This window comes from Aedes aegypti, chromosome 2 (assembly GCF_002204515.2).
Source record: "Aedes aegypti strain LVP_AGWG chromosome 2, AaegL5.0 Primary Assembly, whole genome shotgun sequence".
In the NCBI taxonomy this organism is placed as follows: domain Eukaryota; kingdom Metazoa; phylum Arthropoda; class Insecta; order Diptera; family Culicidae; genus Aedes; species Aedes aegypti.
In genome coordinates, this window is record NC_035108.1 from 426636996 (window position 1) to 426664387 (window position 27392).

Sequence of the window (27392 nt, forward strand, 5' to 3'; positions counted from 1 at the left end):
AATACACATACTATGAAAATCAATAAAAAACCACATTTTCCTACACAATTCAGCCCATACAAAATGTACAGGAAAAATTTCATCGATAAAATATTTTGTAACCTTCCGATTATGAAATTATAGACCAAATACAGATATCTAGCGGGAAAAAAATCCGAGGTACATTCGATTTGCATAATCTGTTGGTTTAGACATAGCGTGTATCATAAGGGTGCCTAAACTGTATTAGTTTTTGCATAAATGTTTGGAAACAAATTTTTGGCCCATAGTGGGACTAAGTTCAAGCTCCATATTATTCACGAAAAGACTTGCAAATTGCCTAAAACCTACATATTACCTTTAAATTTAGCTAAATATGCTTGATCGTAACAGTCACAAAAAATTCACATTTTACTTTAGTTTTGTGAGAACCTGCTAGTTTCAAATATATTACAATTAACCATGTTTTGGGCAAATTTTGTGTGTATTTTAAATTAAATATTTTTTTTTTATTATCTTTATTATCGAGACTTTCAGCTAACGTATCGATATTTTGGTTCCAGTCAAATGTTCGCTGACACTAAGATTAAAGCGAAAGTAAACAAAGAGAGCCTTGTGTCCTTCTGAAAAGTTACTCGAAACTTGATTCAAACTCTTACCCTACCGGTTGGGTTAAAGTTTGTTTAATTTTTTGTCTGAAAATATTGATTATACACGGTCGCTATGGCTTTGAGAACAATATCGACCTACAGGGAGTCGGATCCTATTCTTGGCACTTATGGTTCACTTCGGCAGTGGAGTTTTTTGAAAGCTACAAAGCTTATATTTCGCCACAATATGGGTCGTACTTATGCGCTTCTTAGTGCAAAGTTTCACACTATTCGGCTGAGAAAAACCTCCCATGCACCCTATTTGGAATAATAGATCGCATGGCCAGGCCATGGCGAAACCCTTCGTGTATCTGAAGAGAGACACAACAACCATTAGTTGACAGAATTGACCATTAATTCTATTAAAACGAAGTACATGGTAGCAGGAAGAGATGCAGGCAGGTCCGCTGGTGTTGGCGCTGAAGTAGTGTTCGATTGGCATATGTTTGAAGTTGTTGAAGAAAATTTAGGCTTAGGTATCTCTGACGTAGAAACATGTGGCTTTCTAGGGACTACGTAACAAGCTTATATCCCGCAATTTGCCAATGGACAATAATGTAGCTTCTTTTTTTCAGGTTTTACGTCCCAACTGGGACAGAGCCAGCTTCTCAGCTTAGTTCCAAAGTTTTATGAGAGCTTCCCAAGTAACTAAATAGCACTTTAATTTGTCCTGTCCTATAATATAGTGCTATTATACAGCTGCCATGCCCTATACTAGCAGTGTTCTATAAGGCCAAAAAAGTGAATTAGCGTGCTAGTGGTTGCTTGGGTTTGTTTGTCAATTGACCATTTTTGCATGTGTACATCGTGTGACAATACGTAGTTATTTAATTTCCTTTAAGTAAAGATCGTACTAAACTAAACACGGAATGATTCATACCGATATCTTCGTAAAATACACTTTAATCCATCATGGCATCTATTGGCGCTACCGTAAAATGGGGTGTTAAGGACTCGTGGGGTTTTAAGGGATTGAACTTCTCAATCAAGTTCGACAAATCACAGAAACCTAGAAAGTCGATATTTAAGTCATCTGAAATGCTCGATTTGTTCAGAGGATTGTGAACTGCATTATGTAATAGGAGCTGTCTATTAATATGAAGTATTGTGGTTTCTAGAAATTGAAAACCTTTCAAAACATTTTCGTTAAAATTTTATGGTCTAAATACATTTATCTACAAAACCATGAAATATACTTGAGAAAAATTCGCGAGTAAGGTAGAAGATAAGGAAATTTAATTGAGATCATAGTTCAGACAAAAACTTCCTAAAACCATATCTGGGTTTCGATTTTTAGAAACTTTCATGAAAAAAGTCTCGTTTTGAAAATAAGTGGGGTGTTAAGGAATTATCTATTCTAACTTTTCTAAGTAACTAAAATCATTAAATTTATGTCGTAATACATTTCAATATAGTTTTGAGTTGTTCCGTGAAGTTGAACTGCAATTTAAAGTCAAGGGATCTATTTAGTAGGTCACTAAATATCACCAAAAATGACTAATTTCAAAATTTGGTAAAATTGGTAGGAAAATGCAAATAAAAACTGATTAATGTGAATATGGGTTTTTCATGATAATATTTTCAAAAGTTGTTCACATTGGTAAAAAGTTTGCATATAGGAATGATTATCTTATTTGAAATGGTTTTGGAGCTATTAATTCTTTAAAGTATTACCTAGGTCCTAGATAAACAATTATGATATAAGGTTATTTCCGAGCTCTTTTTGGAAAATATATAGTGTGCGGTATAGTGTGAGCGATTTCTGCTCTGTATTAGAAAATTTTCGTTAAGATTTTTCCCGATCATGCCACTGGGTGTTACATGCAAATCCGTTATTTGGTGGTCTCTGAAAAACCTTAAAAGCATGGATAATTATCACGTGATCACTCATTCTGCAGTGATTATGATCTAGAGTGCGATGTCGAACCAATGCTGTTGGTTGCCAAATCAAAGTGATATTGATAGCTCGCAAGTGATATTGATAGTTTTAGAGCATCAGCCATCAGCTGATACTATTGATATTAAGTAACTCTGATTTGGTGTGGTGTTTATTTAAAAGGCAAATTGGACACTTACCCTATTCACACTTAAAGCTTGTTGAAATTAACCTTCTTTTGACAAGTCATGACAAGATTGCTCTGCACTGTTCTAGGATACGAATACTGCATATAAGTATAAAAATCTTTTCAAGACAATTGTGCGATGCACTGATAGCTTGCTTAAGAATAGAATCAATAGGTATAAGAGATTTAGCAGTTAAAATAAAACGGTTAGCGTTTTCAGGAGTTCCAACTTGAATTGTATTGAAGTAATATTATCTTTAGATTGAACAAGACCTTTAGAGTTGAAGGGACACATCAACGATGTTTACCAAAATAATATTTTTTTGCTGTTGGCAAAATATAGTTTTATATTACGGTTATTAAGAAAATTTTCCAGTTTGCGGTAGCCGCTGAGTTCTACCGCAGCTGTCAAAGTTCTACCGCAGGCTTCGAAATCATTCTATCATTGAAGCAAACAATTTAAGAATAGTATGCTTGAAAAAGAAAAAGGTGTGGAAAATAGCAACAAACAACAATCATCAAGACGGTATCCAAGGTATCATTGAAGCCTACTGATGATTTACCAGTATAAATCAGTGATGTGACAGCTGCGGTAGCTTTTCGTTGGATCGTAAAACGGAAAGTTTTCTCTGAAATTGCAATTGACTGTTTAACGAGAAACTTGCGACGATCGACGCGCCACCATAATCCATGTAACGGAGGGTATTAGAACTAACTTGGAGGTGATGATTTCGCAATTTGGAGGTTAGAATCACCTCCAAACACTAGCGATTTTGCGGTGGGATGTTGACGTTTGATCACGAATATACAAAGCTCAAATTCCTTAACACCCCATTTTGCATTTTCGCCAAAAATCACAAATTTTTATGATTATCTCAGAAATTTGCCATAGGATCGTCGTCATTGTAATTGGCTTTTGATATACACGCCGGGAGAATGGTAGGACTGTATTTCGTTCAATTATTGGCATACTAGAAGTTGCTCGAATTTTAAGTGGATTTTTTTTTTTCATCCCTTAACACCCCATTTTACGGTATGTCCAAAACGCTAGCATTTTTTCAAAACAACCAAGTCCAACTTTTATGAGTTTCTTTCTGAATAAAACCAACAGGATTTCAATATAATCACGATTTACAGGTTATATTACATTTTCACAGTTAAAAGTAAAAATAAAAAAAGTCTTCAAAACGTATGAAGCATAACTAATAAATAATGTTAGCGATAATACAACTAATGGCAAATAAAATGTAAGTCGAAGCAGTAAATCTATTTTCCATCCCGATACCCGCTCTCACCCAGGAAGCGAAACCCCCTTAGTCTATCAAAAACCTCACCGACTTTCCGGGCCGTTCCTGGTCGTCGTCATCCGCATGCTTCACGTTTTGCTCCGTCAGCACGAACCGCATGTCCTGGACGGCGTTCTCGATTTCCGCTATCGACTGCATGAAATCTCTGGTCACGTACTCCATCGATCGGGTGCTGCTATTCAAATCCAATACCGTGCAGATACTGTCGTCTGCCGGGTTATGGCGTTGGTACTTTTCGCAAAGCTTTTTCAGTTTAGCGGTCGCCACCTGAATCTCCCTTAGCTGTCTGTTGGCTTTCACTCCGAATCGGTGGGGTTTCGTTGGGGAAGGTGATTGTTGGTTGATTGGCATATTCTCGTCATTACGACCGTCTTCGGCAAACAACTCTTTCCGCACACTGCCAGGATTAGACGCTCCAAATTTGAACATTGATTTCAGCAAACCCTCCGATTTTCTAGCACTATGCGAAGGGGATTTTTTAGCTGGACTATTCCTTTTCAATATCACATCTTTGACGGAAGTTAAGTTGAGCGATATTCTCCGAGAACTGCGAGAATCGTTCAAGGGCTGACTAAGTTCTTCAACGTTTGCCTTCCATTCGAGGTCAAAATTTTCGAAAACATTGTCCTCGTTGAGATCTTCTCTATCTCTTACTACGCTTAACCAATATTCCAAGCGTGCTGGTAGCCATTCCGCTACCATCCCAGTACTTTTATCGTAGATATTGACCACAGCCCTAAAAATGCCCTGCTCATCCAATACTTGCGATTGTTGGAACTCAAACTCTAGTCCTAGGTCTTTGCAGCGTTGAGTAGCTTCCTTCACCATTAGCTGGATCTGGTGCAAGCTTTCCTCGCTGGGTCGTTCCATAATCTTTCGAATCTCATCAGCCAGATTGGACTGGAAAGGCGTGAATACCAAGGTGCTATCGCCTTCTTCGTCCGTACTGTGCTTCAGCATAGCTTCCTTTTCAGTCTCTAGCAACTCTTGCCGGCATTTGTATTTGAATTTCTCCAGTTCCAACGAAGCCAACCGTTCCTCGTATTGGCGCTCGTGATCGATTCGCTCGGCTTCGATGCGCGAAATGGCCGCTTGCTTTTCAGCATCCAGTTCACGGCGCAAACGTTTTTCCTGCTCGCGGAGGATTTCCTGGTGAGCCGACTGGAAGTCGACTATCTGTAAAATTAACAAGCATATTTAGTTTATTGATTTCCCTAACTTGAGATTACGCATGTCTGACTCACAAATTGGTTGAATTGTGTATCTTGAATTCTTCTCAAAAGTTTGTTTTATTTTCCATGAGATTTCAACTGACTTCAAAAAACTGCTATTGCATTAGATTTTATTCAATGAAATTATAATCTTATATCCCAGAAATATATCGACATTACCATACATAATCCCATATACCACATTCTCCCATTCTATCCAACATACATTGGGTCCACATCAAGCGTCTAAATAAGCGACCATAGTAAATACCACTTACGATTTGCTTCGAGCGGTTCGGACAGAGCGGGTTCGAAACCCGGAAGTAGTGCGATCCACCGATAACCACCCGGTCGTTGTGTAACAGCTGGCGGCGCTCACGTACCAACTCTCCGTTGACAAACGTTTCGTACTGGTCGGCATCCTCCGGCGAGAGGAACAGTTTGCCATTTCGGTTTTCGATTGAGCTGTAATTGAATATGTATGATTGCGTTAGTTACAAATAGCAGGGCTGGTACTGAGTGTAATGAAAATAGAAACATTAGAGTCGTCTCGCCTGAAAATAGAGACTGAACAGGATCCAAAACGAGGACCAAGATAACAAAAAAACCTAACGTGAAACAAGCGATAGGAGCAAATGATTATTTATACACAGTCAGCGACAAAAGTTTGTAACCAAATGCTGTTATTCCATACAAAATTCTCAAGTTTGGGGCTCTGTATCTTAACTTCTGGGAGCTTGAATTGGATGAAATTTATTGACGAACAACAAATAACCTGGAATTGTGTATGTAGTAAATTCATTACATTTCCGTGATTTTTCAAAGATTTTTAGGAGATTGTTCAAATAAGTAACCTAAAAATTTACTTTCAGAAGGTTCTGCAAATTAGCGCAGAACACACCAACCATTTACAACTAATTCATGTAGGTACAGTGGCCCAATTTCATATTCGTACAGGATACTGATTCCACATCAAGTTAGTAAAAAACTATTAAATGAAGTATTGAGCTACAAATACTTTATCCACATTGAAGGTAACAGGTGTTATATATTGTTTGCCAATCACAAAATGTTTCCATTTACATTCATCTTTGGATTAATAGAAAAGTATTGAATTGATGTCTAAAATTCACCCAATTCCATATTCGTACACCTACCAAAATTCATACGCACAACGTTCAAAACTAAATTCAGAAGCTCTATTTGATTACTGAAATGCTTTAGTATGATGTTCAGATGTAGTGAAATACATTTGGACAATTTATTAGTGGACATATATGAAATTTAGGTAAAGTTATGAGAAATGCCAGTTTTCCAATGATTTTTGCTATTGAATCCTATAATTCGAACAATAACGTTAATTTTTGTCATTGGATCCAATCTATAGATTATACTCGTAAGCTCTGATAGAAATTTAGTTGAAATATATATAGTTTACAGAAATCATAAACAGTTTTTATCCCTTTTGAGTTCAGAAAATTGTTGTGCCATAGGTTCAAAACTCTTCTAAAATGATATTTTTAATCAATGTAAAGCAAATTTTCATACTAAACAACAGGTAAATGTTAATTTTGAATTTGTCTGTAAAAATAATTTGAACTACGAACTTCGTTTTACAATAAAGTACCCTAAACTACGCTGTACATACCTCCACATAATTGATGTCATCGTAATATTCAATTATCTTTGAAATAATATTCAAATTATATTCAAAATAGCACCCTATTTTGCAATTTATTGATTTTATAAGAAAAATACAAAATAACTTGAATGAGCAGAGAGCATTGATATACTATTTAATAGAATATATCCTGTTGTTTTCATCATTTTAAAAAACGTTTGTGTTGCGGTTATGGCAATAATATTTATTCTTTAAATCTCTATAATCATGTTTGGTAGTAAAATGTAAATTAAAAATGATAATTACGCAATGTTTTGATAGGAACATTAACTATGGATTATGTATATACATTTAGGAGCCAAACATAAAGAAATTGACTAAAATTTTTGGTTTTCGATTTGTTATAAATGTTATACTACCTAAGATTCAAAAGTATAAGTTGTCGATATCCACTCCTAGCTACTCTAAAACTGATTATAATTTTTTAAAACTTGTGCAATATTCGTAGTTATCATTCTTCAGGAAGTGCTGTTGAAAAAAATGCAATTTATTGTTCGACTTACCGAATATTTTAGCAAAAAACATGGGGAAACTGGTATTTTTCTTAAATTTACTTAAGTTTCAAATATGTCCGCTTTTAAATTTTCCAAATGTATTCTACTGCATCTGAACAACACAACGAAGAGCTAAAGTAATCATCTAGTCCATTAAAAATTAGTTTTGAATGCTGTATATTTCGTTTTTGTTAGGTGTACGAATATGGAATTGGGTCAATTATAGACACAATCTCAATACTTTTCCATTATTCCAAAGATTTAAGCAAATGAATACAGTTTGTCATTGCCAAACAATAGATGACACCTATAACCTTCATTATTGATAAAGTATATCGAAGTCCATGCACCATTTAATAGATTTATACCAACTTGATATGAAAACAGTGCCCCGTACGAAAATGAGATTGAGTCACTGTACATGCAAATTTCATCTAAGAATTGCGTGACAGACTGACGGTGCGCAGAGGTCATCGAAAGCGTCCGTCGTTAGCAAAGGAACTTCGCGGAGAAGTGAGAAGACCGTATTGGATGAAAACGTGAGGTATATATCTAGTGCTAGGGCAAGGCTCACATTCGAGCTGAAGTTGGTTGGCGTACAGGATCAAATCAGGTTGCAAGGACTTTAGGGTGAGCTTGGGCTTAAACAATGAAAAGTCATTGCTAGAGAAGCAGAGCAGGGATCGCGAGTTAGCTTAGAAGCCAGAAGGCTAGCTGAAGAAAGGGCCTTTCAAGAAAAGTAATTAGAAGACGAGAAAAATCGTAAAACGCATTAGAAATGAAACGGCTGTGGCTTGAAACGAAGAAAAACATCGTAAGGCAATTTTCTCAATGCGGTATTGAAGTTTCCAGGATTAGCGCAAGTGAGGTGACTAATTCAGAGCATAAAGATCCGGCGAGCAGGCAGAGGGGAAATTACCATCCACGTGAGTAGCAAAGGGCATCGGCAACATTCCGAAAAACCCCGGACACATAGTTTTCAACGAAGTTCGTTCGAAAATCCAACTACTTGTTTGAGCTTCCAAACGAGGCACAGGCGGGTGGAAACAACAAGGACGTATCGTACAGTCTACACCTAAAACTGACAAGCAAGAATGCAGTCCAAGGTGACGGCGGCGTGTGATTTAGCCGAAAATAGCCCAACTACTCAGCAGTTAGCAGCCCGCCAAGTAATCGGAAAGGATCTACTAACATTTTCCGGGAATCCAAAAGAGTGACCTTAAGCAACTTTGAACGCTCCACAGTCACGTACGGATTCTCTTAGGATGAAAACCTGATCCGGCTCCAGCGCAGTTTCAAAAGACCGGCAATGGAAATTGTACGTTCCAGATATCTTTCCCCTGCGAACGTTAAGAGCACTCACAAAAAACATTGTTGCATGACCTATTTGCGAAACTTTTTGTTGTATACCGGTTGAAGTGGTCATCGTATAAAAGTGAGATCCAGTAGTAAGTCTAGACTCGTTCGGAAGCTTTACGCCTTCGTTTGATTAATTGGCTTTCGAAGTCAGGGACGACCAGCCGACAGCTACAAAAACAGTTCAGCAAATGCCCAAAGACCGAAGCTTTGTTCACACACACGTGAAAACACTTCGGCAGATTTTGCTTCACTCCGGAGAAATTTTAATACGCCAGTCAATAATCCAGCAAAGAAAGTTTGCGTTGTCTGCAAGAAAGAGGGATACAAAGTAGCAGAATGTTACACATTCCAGCCGATGGACATCGATGATCGCGTTAAGGTCGTTGGTCAGCATATGCTCTGTAGAACCTGCTTGAGTCATCACGGCAACTGGCTTTGTAAGACATGGAAAGGTTGTGGGATAGAAGGCTGCTGTCTTCGTAATCATACGATGCTGTATACTGCCACGCTAGCGGTTCCATTTGTAGTGTCTACTAGCCATTCGGAGTCACTAAGTGCTGGAAGTCCGATTTTCCGGATTATACCTTTAACACTGTATGTGAAAGAACACCGAATGAAGGTATTTTCTTTTGTAGATGAAGCTTCGTAAATTTCGCTCCTCGATGTTGCAGTAGCTGAGTTAGTTAGGAATCACGGGACCATCTAGCACGTTGAGCCTACAGTGGAAATGTTACGCACTAAGAGACAGACTCTCGTGTCATCCAGATGGAGATCTCTGGCGAGGCGTCGAATTACCGCTTGCAGATTATAGATGCGCGAGCGGTAATGGGTATTCAATTGCCATCACAATCGCTGTAGTACAAGAACTGAGCTAGAAAGTATCCACGTTCGCGAGGCTTGCCGATCGCCGACTACTAAAATGTTACACCGAAACTTCTTATTAGTCTTGACAACCTGAAACTCACGATTCCATTGAAAGTTCGAGAAGGAAGTTGGGGCCAACCGATGGCAGCCAAATGCCGTCTAGGTTGGAGCATCTATGGCTGCTCACGTTTAGCCAAGAAATCACTTGTGTGTTTTACGTTGAAGGATGGACCAATTTGGAGTGTGAGTTGAACCAGCTCGTCCGTGATTACATAACGCTGGATAATACTGGCAACCTCAGCTTATAGTGTCGGAGCAGATTAAACAAACTCAACAACTGCTTCAGTCCCGTAGTGTTGGGAACCGATTCGAGACCGGATCTTTCATATTTCTCCAAATTTGGACTACCAGCAGCTGATATACCGATCCCAAAACATGGACATCTTGTACGGAAAACACCATTTTACTAACTTTTGTTACTGACTGTAATATGACCACACATCTATCTAAAAATATTTCTAGGTCTTTTTGTTTTGAGAATTCTTTGTGATATTACCACGAGTATTACTGTACGTATTTTTGATGTTTTTTTTTTCAGGAATTCCATCAGACATTAATTCTTCAGGAGTTCATTAAGAATTTTTTTCACGTGCTTTATATAGAATTTCGTTCCAGAATTCAACCTGGAATTTTATTAAATATAATCACAGAGATAACAGTGTTTCCATCAGAAAATCTTCCAAAACTTCTTCGAGTACTCCATGAATTTATCCAGTCATTCTATCCTTGATTTCTCTAGGACTTCCTGCAAAATTCTTATTTAAAACATTTTCCAGAAATCCCCAGAAATGTCTCCAGAGAATCCTCGAGATAATGATTAGGAGAAAGTCTTAGAGGATTCCTTGATAGCTGGATCAATGATCAATCGAATCTCTAGATATTATCCCGCATTTTTGTCTGTAGGAATGATTGGAGGATTTTCTGGAATAATTGCTGTATTATTAGGAGTCAACCACCGACGGAAAGACATAACATTAACACTCTAAGCAACTCTTTAATGAATGTTCGAATCCTCTGAGCAGAATCTCAAATAGAGAAACTTAAAAGTAGATGGAGTACCGTGTACCTTTTAATTCCGCTCCTAAATGCTTATCTTTGACAGATACAGTCAAGGCTGTTTAAGTTTGTACCTAAGAAATATAAACGAGCTTGAATACATAGGTAGATAGTTAGGGATTTGTATAGTTATTATTATCCCCTTTTCAATTTTTGACCAAGACATGGCAGGTATACTCCTGTCAAAATTTTTCCTAGATAGATTGATTGTATGGTACTGGTGTATCTGGTGTTAGTATTTAAGGTAGAGAGATGCGACGATTTCTTCAGTGGATACGAGTAACTGACACTGAAGAAGACTGCAAGTGAAATACGCGTATATGTCAAAGATAAGCATTTAGGAGCGGAATTAAAAGGTACACGGTACTCCATCTACTTTTATGTTACTCTAAGCAACTTTATTCCTTTAAAAATCCACCGGATGATCTTCGATGATATTGTTAGGCAGCAGTTTTAGGCGAAACATTTGGTCTGAGCTGCATAAACAAGTTCTGTAGTTGAAACTAAACAAGGGGGTCCATGATTAGCAATTCCAGGTGGGTCCATAATAGGTACGTCGGCAACGAGCCATAATAGGAAACGTCAAATTTGAAAACATGTCTTTTGTGAACACAGGCGGGGTCCATAATAGGCATTAAGACAACTGTTTTCCAAATGAATGTTTCACGGAAAAATCGATGGATTTTGTATTTTGTAAAGGCGCACCATAAAGTAAAGACATGGAACTTGTTAATAGGTCGCACAAAACGTATATCTAACTCAGATATCATTGTAGAAAAGCATCAATAATGAATCTCAGCTACAAAGGAGTCCACTAGCTTTGAAACAACAGATCATGTAATTGATCGTAAATTAATTAATCAAGTAATCCATACAAGGAAGCCTGGAAGAATAACAAAAACACAAGCGTGGGATTTTTTATGGCGTTTCTTGTAAAAAATGTAGAAAAGCATCAATAATGAATCTCAGCTACAAAGGAGTCCACTAGCTTTGAAACAACAGATCATGTAATTGATCGTAAATTAATTAATCAAGTAATCCATACAAGGAAGCCTGGAAGAATAACAAAAACACAAGCGTGGGATTTTTTATGGCGTTTCTTGTAAAAAATGTAGAAAAGCATCAATAATGAATCTCAGCTACAAAGGAGTCCACTAGCTTTGAAACAACAGATCATGTCATTGATCGTAAATTAATTAATCAAGTAATCCATACAAAAAAGCCTGGAAGAATAACAAAAACACAAGCGTGGGATTTTTTATGGCATTTCTTGTAAAAAATGTTAAACAAATATCCACAAAAACTCTAGAATAAGCCTTTGTGGATTTTCTTGAAAGAACTTCTGTAGGGACTGTAGGGCTGCCCAACGTACGGCCCACGATGAGTTTGATGAATCCTGCTATGACATATCTTGCCCGTTGACTGTTCTGTCAACTTGAAAATAAAATGTATCATGCCTGATTATATTAATGAGATTGGTTGTTCTTTTTGAAGCTTTGATTTCTCTCTACTTGGAGTTAAAATATCTTTTAGAACTATTATTCACCTAAAAATAGCTTGCGACGATCTGTTTGAGGTCCACATTTTGAACAAAGTAACTTATTCCAATGCTCAAACTAAATGTACATATTACAATTACAAGAATTATTTCTCTCCTGTTTTACTACACTTTTTGACAGATGAAACTGAATTCTTGTCATGCTTGAAAAAACGTATTTACTTCAAGCCGAAATTTGTCAAAATACAAGCTGTCTAATTGAATCATATGCTGGATTTTCTCAAAATAGTGGGCATAAATTTAACACAATCGTGGGAGGGATTGAAATCCAAACTTGTTGGGACAAAAGTTTACATGGCAACATTTTCACAGAATTTTGAGTATTTCACTCAAGATTGATAATATTGAATCTTGGAGATTGATAATATTGAATTTTGGATAAGATTGAACCTTTCAGGCAGGATCTTGATGATCTTTGATGGTTTCCTAACCGAATTCTGAGAAGGATTCTAATGAATTCTTGGCCAGCATTCTCACCAATTCCAGTACATAATTTTGAAAGGAATCTAAGGAGCTGTTCTAGCCCAATTCCCACAGAATCCTGTGCAGAATTCATGACACATCTAGGACAGGATTCTCACGAATAAAATTAGGATTTTGAAAAAAAAAATCCTTTGCTGGTTTCTGACAGAACTCTGTCTGTGATTATGATTCTTATAAAATCATGAACATCATTCACGAAGGACTGAATTATCAATAGAATTTTAGGTTAGCTTCTTGTACAGGCATTGCAGAATTCGCTCTCATTTGAGTGTGAAAGACGATCAAAGCAAGCAAAGAAAAACATCCCATCTGTTTCGGTCCACGATCGTCATTGTATCGCAAGGTGTAACACGTCTCATAAATGGAAGCAGCAAGCGGAGCCCCAAAGAGAGAGCGGTGATAAAATCCATTTTTCTCGCTCGTTTACCGTTGGGGATAGGTATTCTTCTTTACTGGCACGATGAACAATCCACAAACTTCCAATAGCAATAGTGTCCCCCAGGTTTGGAGCTTGTTTAGAGGGGTTTATCGTGCACTATTATCCCCCCAATCTGATCAAAGTTGTAGCAGTATACGATAAACAGTCTCTCATAATGTGCAGCATGTTATGATAGTTACAGAGAGTGATACGTGAGAGATTCTCTCAATTTTCTCAGGATTCAATCCCTGTTCTTGTATAATCCAGAGTTTAATTTTCACAGTATCTCGGGCAAGATTATCACTGAAATCTAGGAAGAATTCTTATAAAAACCTGAGTAAGACGCTTTTCAACAATTATCTTGTTTTAATTTCTCCAGAAGGAACATTCTTCACTGACATGACTTTCGAAAATGTTGAAATCGCTCGTGATATTATGAATTTTATTAGTGTTAGTGGTAAATATTTTGATTCGCGTAGTTAACTCTGAAGGTTTCTCTGGAGCTTCTAGAAATTTGCAACGGGATCCACTGCAAGCAGAATAAGATAATTTTGCTTAAAATAAAGACTTTCGAGACCTTCCATTTAAAATGCAGGACTTCGAGAGTGATGACTAAGTCTCCAAAAAGATACTCGCTACCAGCCCGGAAATAGAGTTGCACAATAATTGAACACTTTACTTACCAATGATGGTGCGATACCAGCGGTCCCTCCAGCACGATATCTGGCGTTGCAAATGACGAAGGTCGTCCAACTTTCACGATGCCGCTGGGAATTATGTACAGTAGCGTTCCGGATAGCATGGGATCAGCGGCCAGATTCACCAAACAAGGTTCCTTCTGCTCGGCAGACAGTTCCAACGCAAGACCTTTTCGCTTGAGTAACTTCATCTCCGTGCGACGCACATCCTCCGCTTCCATCAACCTTTCCCGCCAAGATTTTTGCGCTTTGACCAGTTCCTGTTCCGTTTCTGCCAGCTGTAGTCTCAGTGCTTCGACTTCGCTATCATCGACCGACGTTTCAATGATGATTTTTCGAGGCTGCTGTTGCTGATTGGCCGATAGACGCTTTTGGCGCTCGTAGTCTTGCCGCAATACCTGCAGACGTTCGACTTCTGCCCGAAGTTCACGGATGATCCGGTCGTGTGGATCTTCGTTGACCTTTACACGGTTGACGATGGTTCGGGCCTGACAGGCATAGCGCAGCGTGGCAAGTGTTTCGTCTATATGTGTTACTGCTGGGGAGATCGTTGCTAACATTGCGGTCCGTGAATTACCGCCAAGGTTTTCCTGCGATAAGTAGAGAGCAAATGGAGTACGAAAAGGTAATTAGAATTAATTGTTGCAATTGTGCTGATCAATGAGAAACATAGATGAAAGCGTATAATTTAAAGTAGATCGTTGCGAGATGGAGGGATATTACCAATTTCCTTATCTAGCCCATTCAATCGATTACAAATTATACGGAAAGGCAAAGTATTCCCCCAATGTTCGTATGGAAAACGATCATCGTGGATCATCACGTCAAGGGTTATCATAAAAAAATCACAAAATAGCTGATTGCAAATTCGAATTACACAAACATTTGACGTCAGGATCCTGACGTGATTCGAATCACCAATATTGATAACATGTAATGTCATCATTTAACTCTTGATAATCAGTTGGGATGATAAATCGCATTCAGATATAGCATTGTCGAAATTTGTTCGGAATAAGTCGCAAACGATACTTCTCTATGTTATACTTGTGGGGGAATCTTTTCAAATTTGTATTGATGTTTTGGAATATTTTTTATGTGCTCACCATCATTTTTGTGTTCAAAAAGGTGGTCCAAAAAAACTCATCAAATGACAATGTAACGGAAGTGATTCAGTTTTTAATTGTTTCTTCCTTTGTATGAAACAATAAACTCACACCCGACAGATAATGATGAGGTATCGTGATTAATTTCAGTGTTACTTTCGAGTTTGTACAGTGTTATCTGTCCCCATCTATCAAGCACTAGCAATATACTGGATAACAAAGGAACATTCTTGAGAAGTGATTTCATTCTCATAAAAATATTACTAATTCAGCAAAACATTCAGCTTAAAAAATCGGAGCTTCACACTTCGTTTCAATTGAATGAGCAAACGGCGTTTTTTTAAGTTGCATTTTATTGCCGACTATTACAGATGAACACGCTCCTGGTAAGATGACAACAATCGGTGCAATATAGTTCCGCTATAGCTCCTCTCGTTCAACCAGTTGTCCTTGAATGCGGATATCGTCTTTCGTGCGCATCAGCGCTCTTCCCGTCCATGCGATTCATCTGCTCCAGTAGGTATTTATCTATCTAGTGGCTAATCCAGCGTGCCATCGACATTAGTAATGTAATTCTGGTTGTTTGTTTCACTTCGCTGAATGTGGAACGTACTAGCACCAATTTTTTTTTCTATCTGTATTAACGAGATTTTTAGCCCTGAGCTAGTTCATCTCGGGACCAACGGGTTTACTTCCGTTCGGGAGGAAGTCGTAATAATTACTTTTTGTCAATGACTATCTCGGGTATGGTCCTCGGTGTGAGAGGCGTGTGTTCTAACCACTACACCATGTCCGTCCCCTGCCAAATATGTTTATAGCCTGATTGTAGACGTCCTAATAGAAACATCGTGTCTCTTTATTTCTTTACTGTAAGATTTGCCTGCTTAAACTGTAGTTTTATTTGGTAAAGCTTACAATTTTGACACTGCTATGGATCGAAATCGATAAAGGTTAAGATGAACTGGGCGTCTACTCCTTTACAGAAATGTAATTCCCTGATACAGGTTTTCCAGGTTTTAAAAAATAATTGCAGGTTATAGAAATTATCCAAAATACATAAATGATTGACGAATAGTTAATTTTAGATGACTATCTTTGAAAATGAATATATCTAACAATAAATTTTAAACTATTTTGCACTCCAATACAAAAAAATCTGTTTTGTTTTAAACGTGAAAACATAGAAAACAAAATTAAAAAAAAAATAATGATTTTTATTAAATTTCTACGAAAATCAAATATATTTATCAAATGATCTGAAATTGCTCTCAATCATCAAAGTCAGGTATGAAAAAATAGTCTATTCGATCTTTAAAAAAAATAGCCTATATCTGAAAATGGAATTCAAATTTATGGACATCAGCGACGTATCCAGAATATTTTTCTGGTAAGTGTTTTGTATGCTTTCCTAGATGAAATGGGAAATCAGAGCTAGTAGCGACTGATCGTCTTATAAATAAGAACTTTAGAGACATTTTGCCTGAAAAATAAATTAACCAAAGCGAGATCATAGGTACATGATTTATGAATACAAAAACAAACCTAAAAATTCGTTAGCGATTTCGAAAGGAAATCTTAGAGTAACCTCTGATAAAACTTGTGGAAAGTCTAAGTACGCTTCGATCAATTTCTACGAGGATCTCTGAAAGAATATTTTCGATCAATTGCTAAGATAACTGAACAAAAACATTAGAATATCTGAATAATGTCTCATTAGACGTTTTGCAAAAATTGCTTGAAGACAGCATCCCTGAAAAAATATCTATAAATGATCGGAGCAATAATTGTAATAATTGCTGTAGTATCACTATTTCTATATTAAAATGTTTTCAAAAGCGACTTTTTTGCCACATGGAGGATTCGAACATTAATAAGAGTTGCACAAATCAAATTAGGGAGTAGGTAGCATTTTTTGTACCTTTGCTCTTATCCTTTACATCTGACTGTAGAACAATGGTAAAAGCGTAAAGGACCAGGGATAATTTTGTCATACGTTGGACCAAAACACATCTGGTCACTTTGGATTAGAACAATGATTCATATCCTTTTAGAAGCTTGAACCCCTTTTAAGTTCTACAAACATCCTGGCCCTGGGCATCCTCAGAACTGCATGTTCACGAAATCAGTTTATGGAAAGATCTCATAATTAGTCAACAGATATCCTTTTTTTTATTTATTTAAGGTGAAGATGAATCGAAGCCAAAACTCTAATTTTCAAGAGCACGGATCTGGAGAACCAAACACCCGTTTGAGCTGAAAACCTAATCGATTGGTCACCACCAGCTAGTGGCCAATCGTTTAAGTTTTCAGCTTAAACGGATGTTTGGTTCTCCAGATCCGTGCTCTTGAAAATTTGTACTATGGCTTCGATGCATCTTCACCTTAAGACATTTTACACCATTTGGTGCATTCATGTCTGAGAAAAAAAAAAAATAACATTCAAATTTGCATTCATTTCACATCACTTTCATTCTTCCTTCTAGATCGCGTATGGTAAACCTTCCATTCCGAATTGTTTCCTTTCTCGTCTATCTTTCTACAGATATCCTACCTTGGCAAACACACCTTAAAATCATATCTGTTATCCGCCTCATATAATGCAAGAATGATGACATAAATTTCTGAGAACCTTTGAGAATACCACTAAAATCTTGCTATACGTCTACAAGACATTCCTCCAAGAATCCGATAAAGACCTTCCAAGAGAGAATTTTATCAAAATTCATAAAAAAAAAACTTGCAGAACAGGTAGTTGGGATAACTTTAAATCCCGCCAGCGATTTATAAAAGATATTCACAAAATTTTAATAAAGATTTCGTCAAGAATCATGAGAGGCGTACGCATATGATTTGAAATACTCCCTCAGGTATCCCCCAAGATCTTCCAAGAATCCGCAAAGCTCTCGTCAAGAATTTTTTTAAGGGCAAGTTAGGTGGGCAATATTTTGTGAGTTATTTTGAATATATTAAGAAATTTGCTGATTGGGTGTTTTGACCGACTAACGGAAGAATTAGTTAAAACTGTCACCAGGCACTCCAGGAATCTTGTCAGATATCTATCAAGAATCTTTGCAGATATTTTTCAAGAATCACTATAAAAAATAGATTCCGAAGAATTCTGCCAAAGATGTGAAATGGGAATATTAACGATTTTTTTGTATATCATCGTTGGTTTGCAAAGAAAATCCCAAAGAATTTTTTAAGAATGCTGCCAAGGATTATGCTCAAAATATTCCCATGGAATATTTTGAGCATAATGTTACAGCAAACGATGTTACAGTTGACTATTTACATCTTGATTAAAGAATTTTTTAGGAATGCTGCCAAGGATTATGCTCAAAATATTCCCATGGAATATTTTGAGCATAATATTACAGCAAACGATGTTACAGTTGACTATTTACATCTTGATACCTAATCTATCGAGATAGGGATGAACTTGTCAGGGCATCTATCAGAAGAAGCAGGAGAATTCACCAAACTATTCGCAAGACATTCGTAGGCATCACTTGTAGAAACCCCCACAGATCAGATTTCTAACAACTATACATTATTTGATAAATGTACTAAAATTTTCTAAAGAAATCTGTCATTAATATCAAAATATTACAAAGATCCCTCTAGGATCCGTCTAGAATCATCCCAGTAATATTATTTTCACCAAACATATTCACCAGGAGTTTCCAGAGATAAATTCACCAAAATTTAATAAGATGCTAGGATTCTGTCGAAATCTGCTAGGAGTTTACCAAGGAAGAAACCTTGCGCTTTTTCCTATCATCGCGCAAAGATTAGTACAGAAAACGCTCAGTAATTGTCATTACTAAATAATTGGAGAAGAAACTTCCGTTTGACAAACAAGAATAATGAAACACAATAGCATTAGAATAGTCATAAACTACTTTTTAAGTTAGGTATCGTCGTTTCTATAGCTGCTAGCTGCTGAGATCGATTCCCTAACCGTTTCCCGTTGTTGGCTAGACACCACACAAAGATGGTCTACATGGGCTACGTTCTGATTAGTTCTTACGGAATGCTTAAACTGCTAACACAAACTAAATATTTGTTATTGGTCAGCACTCTTTGTCAGCACTGCAAATTTACCTCTACTTTCGAGCCGTAGAGTTTCTAGGGTTCGCCGTAGAGTTGAGCGAGCTCGTGGTTCATCCTTCGCCGCCACACGCCGTTGTCCTGCACGCCGCCGAAGATCGTCCTTAGCACTCGGCGTTCGAAAACCCCAAGAGCTTGCAAGTCCTCCTCGAGCATAGTCCACGCCTCATGCCCATAGAGGACTACCGGTCTTATGAGCGTTTTGTACATCGTGCATTTGGTGCGGGGGTGAATCTTTCTTGACCGCAGTTACTCTTTTCCAATCAAAGTTAAAATTAAATACACATAAAACTATGGCCCTTTTTCCAAGTTTTTCCAGAAAGATCGAAGGTACACAACAAAAGAAAACTAGAGATTTTTCCGAAGCCAGCCTTGATTGTCGCTGGCGAGCGGGAGTTATCTTGCATTTTGAAAAAGTGTTGTTCCATATTTCGTGTGTAGTATCTGTGCCTCCCTCCCAGGATTAAACTATTATCAACATTTCATTTGCCGAGCTGTTCAAATTTTTTACTGGTGAATTGAATTCATCTACTTAAAAGACAATTTTTTTTTTCAATAGACTTTACCCAACTTACCGAAATATATAAAACAATAGCAGATTGCAAAGATGTTCGTCTTAAATAATTAATAAATTTATTTGACATTAGTTCGAATGTTCTTACATTGGATATTCTATAAGTATTAGGGGGGAGCTTCAGAATCATTTTCAAAATTTTATGTTGAATCCTCTGTAGAGCTTTCTTCCAGGTATTACAGCCGATAGTCCATAATCCCCTCGTCACAGTCGAGCCACTCCTGCCAGCGTTCTACAGCCATCCCGGTCCTGTGTACGAGAATGGAGAGGGGGTCTTCCAACCCGCTCAAGCAGGCAAGTACTCTCAAGCCCCGACATATGCTCTACCTGATGCGACTGAACATTCCAGCACTTTAGGCCGTCAGGAAGACATTATGCTACCTCCACACGCCGTTCAATCACCTAACGCAGATGCTATTGAAATCGTTGAAAATTCAAACGTTATGGTAGGGAACGGTGCTGATCGCCTTCTCTCCATCTACTATCAGAATGTTAGAGGCTTACGAACTAAAATAGTTCAACTGCGCTTGCTGCTCAGTAGCTGTGACTATGATTCGAAGGCACACCAACTATTTCACAGATGTTTACGCCTTAAAAACGCTGTACTGTTCTTTGGTGCGGAGCATCTTAGAATATGCCTCTCCTGTCTGGTGTCCATCTCAGGTTACGCAGATACTTTCATTAGAACGAGTGCAGAAAAAATTCCTGAGGTTTGCGCTGAGTAGGCTACCGTGGAACGATGCAAGGAATTTGCAGTGCTACCATGAACGATGCCAGCTGATAAGATTGGAATCTTTGTCAGCCAGACGTACCAATCAGCAACGTTTGTTCATATTCGACCTGATCAAAGGGGGAATAGATTGCCCTGCACTACTGGAGCTGCTGAGTTTCAATGCTCCTTCTAGAAGATTTCGGAACGCTGTTCTTCTGTATATACCAAATCATCGGACTAACTATGGTTATAACAGCTCCTTGAGTTCTTGCTTGCGAGCATTCAACGATGCACGGTGTGCTGGAACACACATATTATTGAACTTGCATGAACCTCCGATCTTTTTTCACTAAAAGTTAGCCTTGATAGTCAAATAAAGCTTGCGGAATATTAAAAAATCTTTCATCGGCAAAAAATTGGAAAAAGTCGATTTTTGTATTTTTATCCTTCTCTCATATATGAGTTCATAGGATAACATTAGAGTTACACTAATATGATGACTTTTAACGGCTTAATGACCAATTACACATATATTTAACATGAACAAATTCTTAGATGTTTAAAATTAAGCATCATTTCCTAAATACACTCACACAATATGACCAGCCCATGGTGGTATACCGTATTTTATATAATGGAAATTTCACTTTTCACTTCAGAAAAGCTCATACGAACGATTTGTATTCTTCTTTCTGAATCAAATCAGTAATATTTAACGTATGTGGCATAGTTTTCTAATCAGAATAAGAATCCCCAGAAATGGATACACATGGCAGTATAGGCTGTATTCATGTGCTTATACGCGTAAAAGTCTTTAAAGAGAAATATAAGACTATAACATGAAGTTTTGTGCAGTCACTAATCTACTCATATGCAATGCGCACATGATATTTGGGGTTTGAAGTGCCTGATCTTGAATAAAAGGGCTGGATTACTTCGGATCGACATTATGTCAACACTCCAATTATTTGTTATGAGATGAATAATAAATGTGGCGAAGGTGACAAATCGGTCCAACGTAATCCAGCACTTTTATTCACGACTTCGCACTTATGGAGGGCACATTTTGCGAAATGAACACAACAATTTCAATAACCAACATGGACACATAAATTTTAGTATCGTAAAACGAGGTAACTTTGATAGTGCAGGATCCGCAACGTACTAAACAAAGTAACAAAAATTATGTTATTCAGTTAAGCAAAACGAATGCAAAAGTAAGGAGTTTAATTGTGACACTTCACTTCGGAGCTGTTTTCGTGCCAATCGAGAATATTTGAGGCTTTATATTCGAATATGAGAGAATGATGAGATTTTAGTACTTTCAAAACGCTCACAAACAATCTGTTTTACTATCACTATTTCATGAAATTATAATGAGTTCGGTACGTATGCTTGATGACCTAGCTATAGTAGAACATGAATCCGGTATCAAACCTCATAGCGAAAAACAGTTTTACAATTTGGAATCATATTTGTAATCAAAGTCACAAATTCCCATATAACATTAAAAGCCTAAAGATATGTAACACCTCATGTACTTCACGGGATTCATTTGATTTATACTCATTCATGTTCCAAAAACGATTGATTTATGGTGAATTCAATGTCAAAACATGATTATTGATAGATTTCTATTCAGAGATATAATTTTATACTCATTATTATTGGTGTTTTTCATGTTTGTTTCGACTGAAAACACTTTTAAAGGTGTTTTTTGTTCAATAAATTCAGTACTTTAATTGATAAAATCTAATCCAGTTTCTCTATTAACATTCTCCAATTCAATTCAAACTGTAATGATGTCAAACAATAGTTTGTTGTGGATTTTCATGTGCTTATCTACTCATTATCAATGTTACCCCATTACCAAAAACTGACTTTCGATTATCGCACCGTTATGCAATCTATCATGTGCAATCGATAACTAACAAACCAGTGCTTGTTTTACAAAAAAAAAATAAAATATTTCTCTCAAAAATCTATTGAAGTTACCCCGTTTTATGGTATGTATTTAGTTTTAAGTGTGCATGTAACTAAGGATATGTTAATGATGTGAGGATTTAGCAAACGCACCCAACAAGCGGCTGCAAGATTTCTATATAGGGAAAGTGTACCAGTTATGGCCATAGTGGTTCCCTATTTGGCCATAAGCAAAATATGGATAACATTTACATTTTTAATCTTTCTGAATGTTTTAACATCAAGATTTATCCTTTATCTTACTGCTAAAACACAAACAATATTTCAAAATGTGAAGGCATTCAAGATATCACGTATGGCGAAATAGGGAACCACTATGACCATAACTGGTACACCTACCCTAAATCTGCATGACAACTTTACAAAAATTATATAATATTGTTACTCATACAAGAAATATAAGACTATATCAGAGATTTTTGTTCATTTTCACCAGTGTCGTAAAAATTCAGCCGAATGATACCCGATCAGTGCGAAAACGAACAAAAACAAACTCCGCTAGCAAGAAGCCAATCTGACTTCGAGTGCGAATGCGACGAGAAAGAGAGTGGGTGCAACACACGCACACATTCAGTTTCACCCACTATTGGTGTCATTTCAAAATTCAGTTTCACCTAGAGGCACTGAAATTGAAAATTGAATATAAAAAATTACAAATGAATTTTATATTACTGGTGTAAGAAAACGGCAATGTGATGCCTCCAGTTGATGAATCATGATTTTCTTTTAATAAAAAAATACAACTTTTGCAATTTGCGGATGTTTTGTGGGGTATTCTGACGGAAATGATTTTTTTCACTAGTGAAATTGAATTTGAATGTCAGTAGTGGATGAGAATTAGTGTAGCAAAAGTAATTGAAAAACTGAATGCACATTCTACCAGATTCGTGCATGTATTGTCAAACAAACATTCACACAAAGAAGAATTCAACGATGACGGAGCCTACTGAGGATCGGCGTTGTTGACTGTATATTGAAATATACAGACACTGATTTTCACATCTTACATTTTCTGTACAAACCCTGTATATGTAACGATATTTTACAATATTTGTATGCGTTCTAGTTTTGGATGTAGACAGACCGTATACTGCCCATAAACGCATGTCAGTCCCATGTTTGCTGGATTTCCTATTCACATCGGACAATTATGCGTTTATGGGCAGTATACAGGTTTGCGTAAAATCTTCCTCCATCTTTCAATCAAAACAAATGTGAATAACAAGACCAGCTAGAGTGAACATACCAAACAAAATTGAAACAGTACATTGCCCTATATATTTGTATGGCTGTGTATTTTAATACAATTGTCTGTTATCTTAAGAATGCTTCATGTTCAATAACGAACTCCAATGATTTCAATTATTCAGTAGAATAGGAAACATTGATGTGAATTTGGTAAATTGTAGTATGTTTACCTTAATAAATTTATGTATAAATGCGATGTCGTTTATAAACGGCATACCACCATGGGCTGGTCACATTGTGTGAATGTCGGTAGAAATTATACTTAATTTGAAACGTCTTGTAATCGATTCGTCTTCAAGGTATATCAAATAAGTCTTTGAACTATTGCAAAGCATCAAAATTAGTGTAACTGTAGTATTCTCCTATGAACTCATACATGGGAGAAGGGTAAAAATACAAAAATCGACTTTTTTCAATTTTTTGCCGATGAATGATTTTTTAATATTCCGCAAGCTTTTTTTGGCTATCAAGGCTAACTTTTAGTGAAAAAAGATCAGAGGTTCATGCAAGTTCGATAATATGTGTGTTCCAGCACACCGTGCGATGTTGGAGACAAATTTGATTTTGACATGACGAAGAACATATTTTTAAATAGAATAAGAAATTGATTTTACTTTTTTATATACTAAATTCAGTCTGTACGATATATCGAAGACGGTGTAAATAAATAAATAAATAAATAAATAAATATTAGTACGGTACACAACATGGCCAGCCTGAATTTCAAAAACAAGTTCGTAAGAAAAAAAATTGATTTCCTGTTAAAGTGCATACAGACATTTTATATATTTTCCAAATTTGGCTCGAATTTCCTCAGTGTGAATTTTTAGAGATATTTTTTTATCTAGCATGAGCCCTAGATACTTAACTTCATGTGATCAATTTATTGGAATCCCTCTCATTAAGACAACATGTCTACTTGAAGGTTTCAAATAAAGAGATTTTGCTTTATGTGGGAATATTTACAGTTGAGTTTCATAAGCATTGGAAAAAATCTTCCATTTTCGCAGTGTTAGCTACTCAAAACCACAAGAAACTCTATTAAAATAGAAATCTCAATAGCGGTTTGGAAATGGCTATAATAACTATAATAAACTAAATAAAGAAAAAAAAAATGTATGAAACTATAAAAACACGATTTCATTTTTTTTTCGCAGCGTTGTGTAGAACTCTACATTCAAGTTATGATTTGAACTGTCTGAAATTGAAAGTACCATATGTACAGTGCAAGTTATTCGAAACTGATTGTTCCGTAAACCCTATCCCTCACTCTCAGTATACAAACGAAAAAAATCCCAGTTGGACGAGGATGTTGCTATTTAATCGCGAGAGTTTACCATGTTTACACAATTTTTTTTCTACTACGTCTTGCCGCTAGTGAATAACAAAACAGCCTCTCGCATATAGATGTATGTATTGTAACTAGCAAAGCCAACACATTTACAGTTTTGCGTTGTTCAACGCGGTAGCGCTGGGATGGATGGAAACGATAAGAGAGAAACCTTGATCGTCCCAACCAACAGAATTATTATACAGACTAGGTTTAACCATTACATTATGGGGGGAGAATGGTATAGAATGCTCCGAAGGATGTTATTAGTACTGAAAAGTTTTAGGAAAATAAAAAATAAACGTTTATCACAGAGAAACTTTTAAAAATACAGTTGTCTATTTTTTAAAACTGTTAGGGCGACTGGAAGGTAGTAATAAAGGTAATAAATCTTAAATACCTATAAATAAATGAAAGTCGAATTTAGTACTATAGCATTTAATTCCACTAGAGTTTGTACCCCTTGACAGATACGCATATTTCGACCTTAACTGCAAGGCCGTCTTCAGTGTCGTGTACTAGACTCGATTACAGTAATAACGGGTTGATGAATTAAAAATTTCCAAATATTAACGAAAGCAAGGGGCCCAGATAGCCGTAGCGGTAAACGCGCAGCTATTCAGCAAGACCAAGCTGAGGGTCGTGGGTTCGAATCCCACCGGTCGAGGATCTTTTCGGATTGGAAATGTTCTCGGCTTCCCAGGGCATAGAGTATCTTCGTACCTGCCACACGATATACGCATGCAAAAATGGTCATTGGCATAGTAAGCTCTCAGTTAATAACTGTGGAAGTGCTCATAAGAACACTAATCTGAGAAGCAGGCTCTGTCCCAGTGGGGACGTAACGCCAGAAAGAAGAAGAACGAAAGCACGTTTTTATAATTGAATACGCTTTTCGAAAAAAAAAATTGTTTTACGTATAATTTAATCTTAGAATGTTAAAATCACTGTGCCTTTTATAAAATCACTACCTCTATTATAGGCACATGTTCCATTTATAGTTTTATTTGCTACATTTCGCTGTAACTTCTATTCCTATAATAATGAATTACAATAATTGTCCATAAAACTAACTAGGGTGTTTTATGTATTTTGGACAGTGCGTTTTATATTTTGGCCACTTCAATTTGAATTTGCCGTAATTGGCCAAATTATATACGCGTAACGGTCTGTACAAAATACGTTAAGGGTGATCAACGTATTACTATTATTGGTGCAAAGGATCGAACTTTGTTGTGATTGTTTCCTACTATATCCTGATGAAATCAAAATATTATCACACATTCATATTATTTTGACAAGTTCCATGCTTTAAAATATGTTGTAAAACACATTACCACTATTATCGGACACACATTATCTCTGGATCAGCCACTGTATAACATTTCAACTCGTTAAAGAAAAACAGCTAAACGATATAGGGCGTCTATGCCAGTAATATAGGCAGTAGTTACAGGTTGACGATTAAAAAATCGCCAAAAATAATTGAAGCTCCTTTTTATATTTGATTACGTTTTTCGAAAGCTTTTCTATTCTATTTCACATAATAGAATCATTGAGTTTTTGAAAAAAAGCGTCATAATTTTTGAAAATGTTCCAAAAGAGCAAAAAAGTTAATGTTTTCAATTGTTTTCTCCTATTTTCTTCTTAAATCCAAGATTCGTTTTACCCATTCATTTTATTTTGATAAGACTATGCTATCAAATTCTATTCTATTCTATTCTAAGTGCTTGCACAGCCAATATTGAAAAGCATCCTGGGAATAACGGAATTTCTTCCAGTATTTTCTTGTCAGCATTCATATGTGGAGCATAAGAATCAGAAATATTAAAATGGTTATAATGCAAAAAAAATACGGCGATCAGTTAATCCACGTGTGAATAATATAATAAACGCAAATATTTGAATTTTTAATGGATGAAACGGGAACAACCGTACCAACCGTTTCATTTCAGGTAGATAGATAAAATCCATGAGTTGCTTTTCCTGGGATGGGACACAAGTATTTCTCCCTTATGCCCTGGCTCAAGAGCCTTGGATTAAGCGCCTTTCCTCGCTCTCTGGAAAGAGATGAAGACCTACCCATTTAGTTGAATAATAGAAAATCAATCGACTTCTGGTCTTCATCAAAAAACACACATATTCAAAGAGTATATAGGAACGAACTCACAAAATTCATCACTTCCTTTTTATCACTTGCCATATGTCATTTGAACGGCAAAAATTTTTTGTTATGTTTTCAACAATGAAAGGAACAACATAACTTTTCTCCGCTTTTTATAGAATTATGATATGACACTTTTAGCTTAATTTAATTCGAAGTACAAGTACAAATTTGAATTTTCACTTCCACTAACCGTAATATATTTCATCGTATTAGTTTTTCACATAGCACACTATATCACATAACAATTCAATAAAGTTGGAACTACAATGTACGCTATAATT

At 36.5% G+C, this 27392-nt stretch overlaps 1 protein-coding gene across 1 annotated transcript in view; it reads right to left on the minus strand.

Annotated features, from left to right (window-relative positions):
- Positions 1–3805: 3805 nt before the first annotated feature.
- The window catches only part of LOC5573188 (kinesin-like protein KIF14), a 63805-nt gene continuing 40218 nt past the window's right edge, over positions 3806–27392 (minus strand). The window contains exons 2-4 of the mRNA XM_001660756.2: positions 13867–14471; positions 5489–5675; positions 3806–5175 (exon numbers count right to left, since the gene is read on the minus strand). Coding sequence (XP_001660806.2) covers positions 4006–5175; positions 5489–5675; positions 13867–14471 — 1962 coding nt within the window. The 3' untranslated portion in view covers positions 3806–4005. The remainder of the gene's footprint in view (positions 5176–5488; positions 5676–13866; positions 14472–27392) is intronic.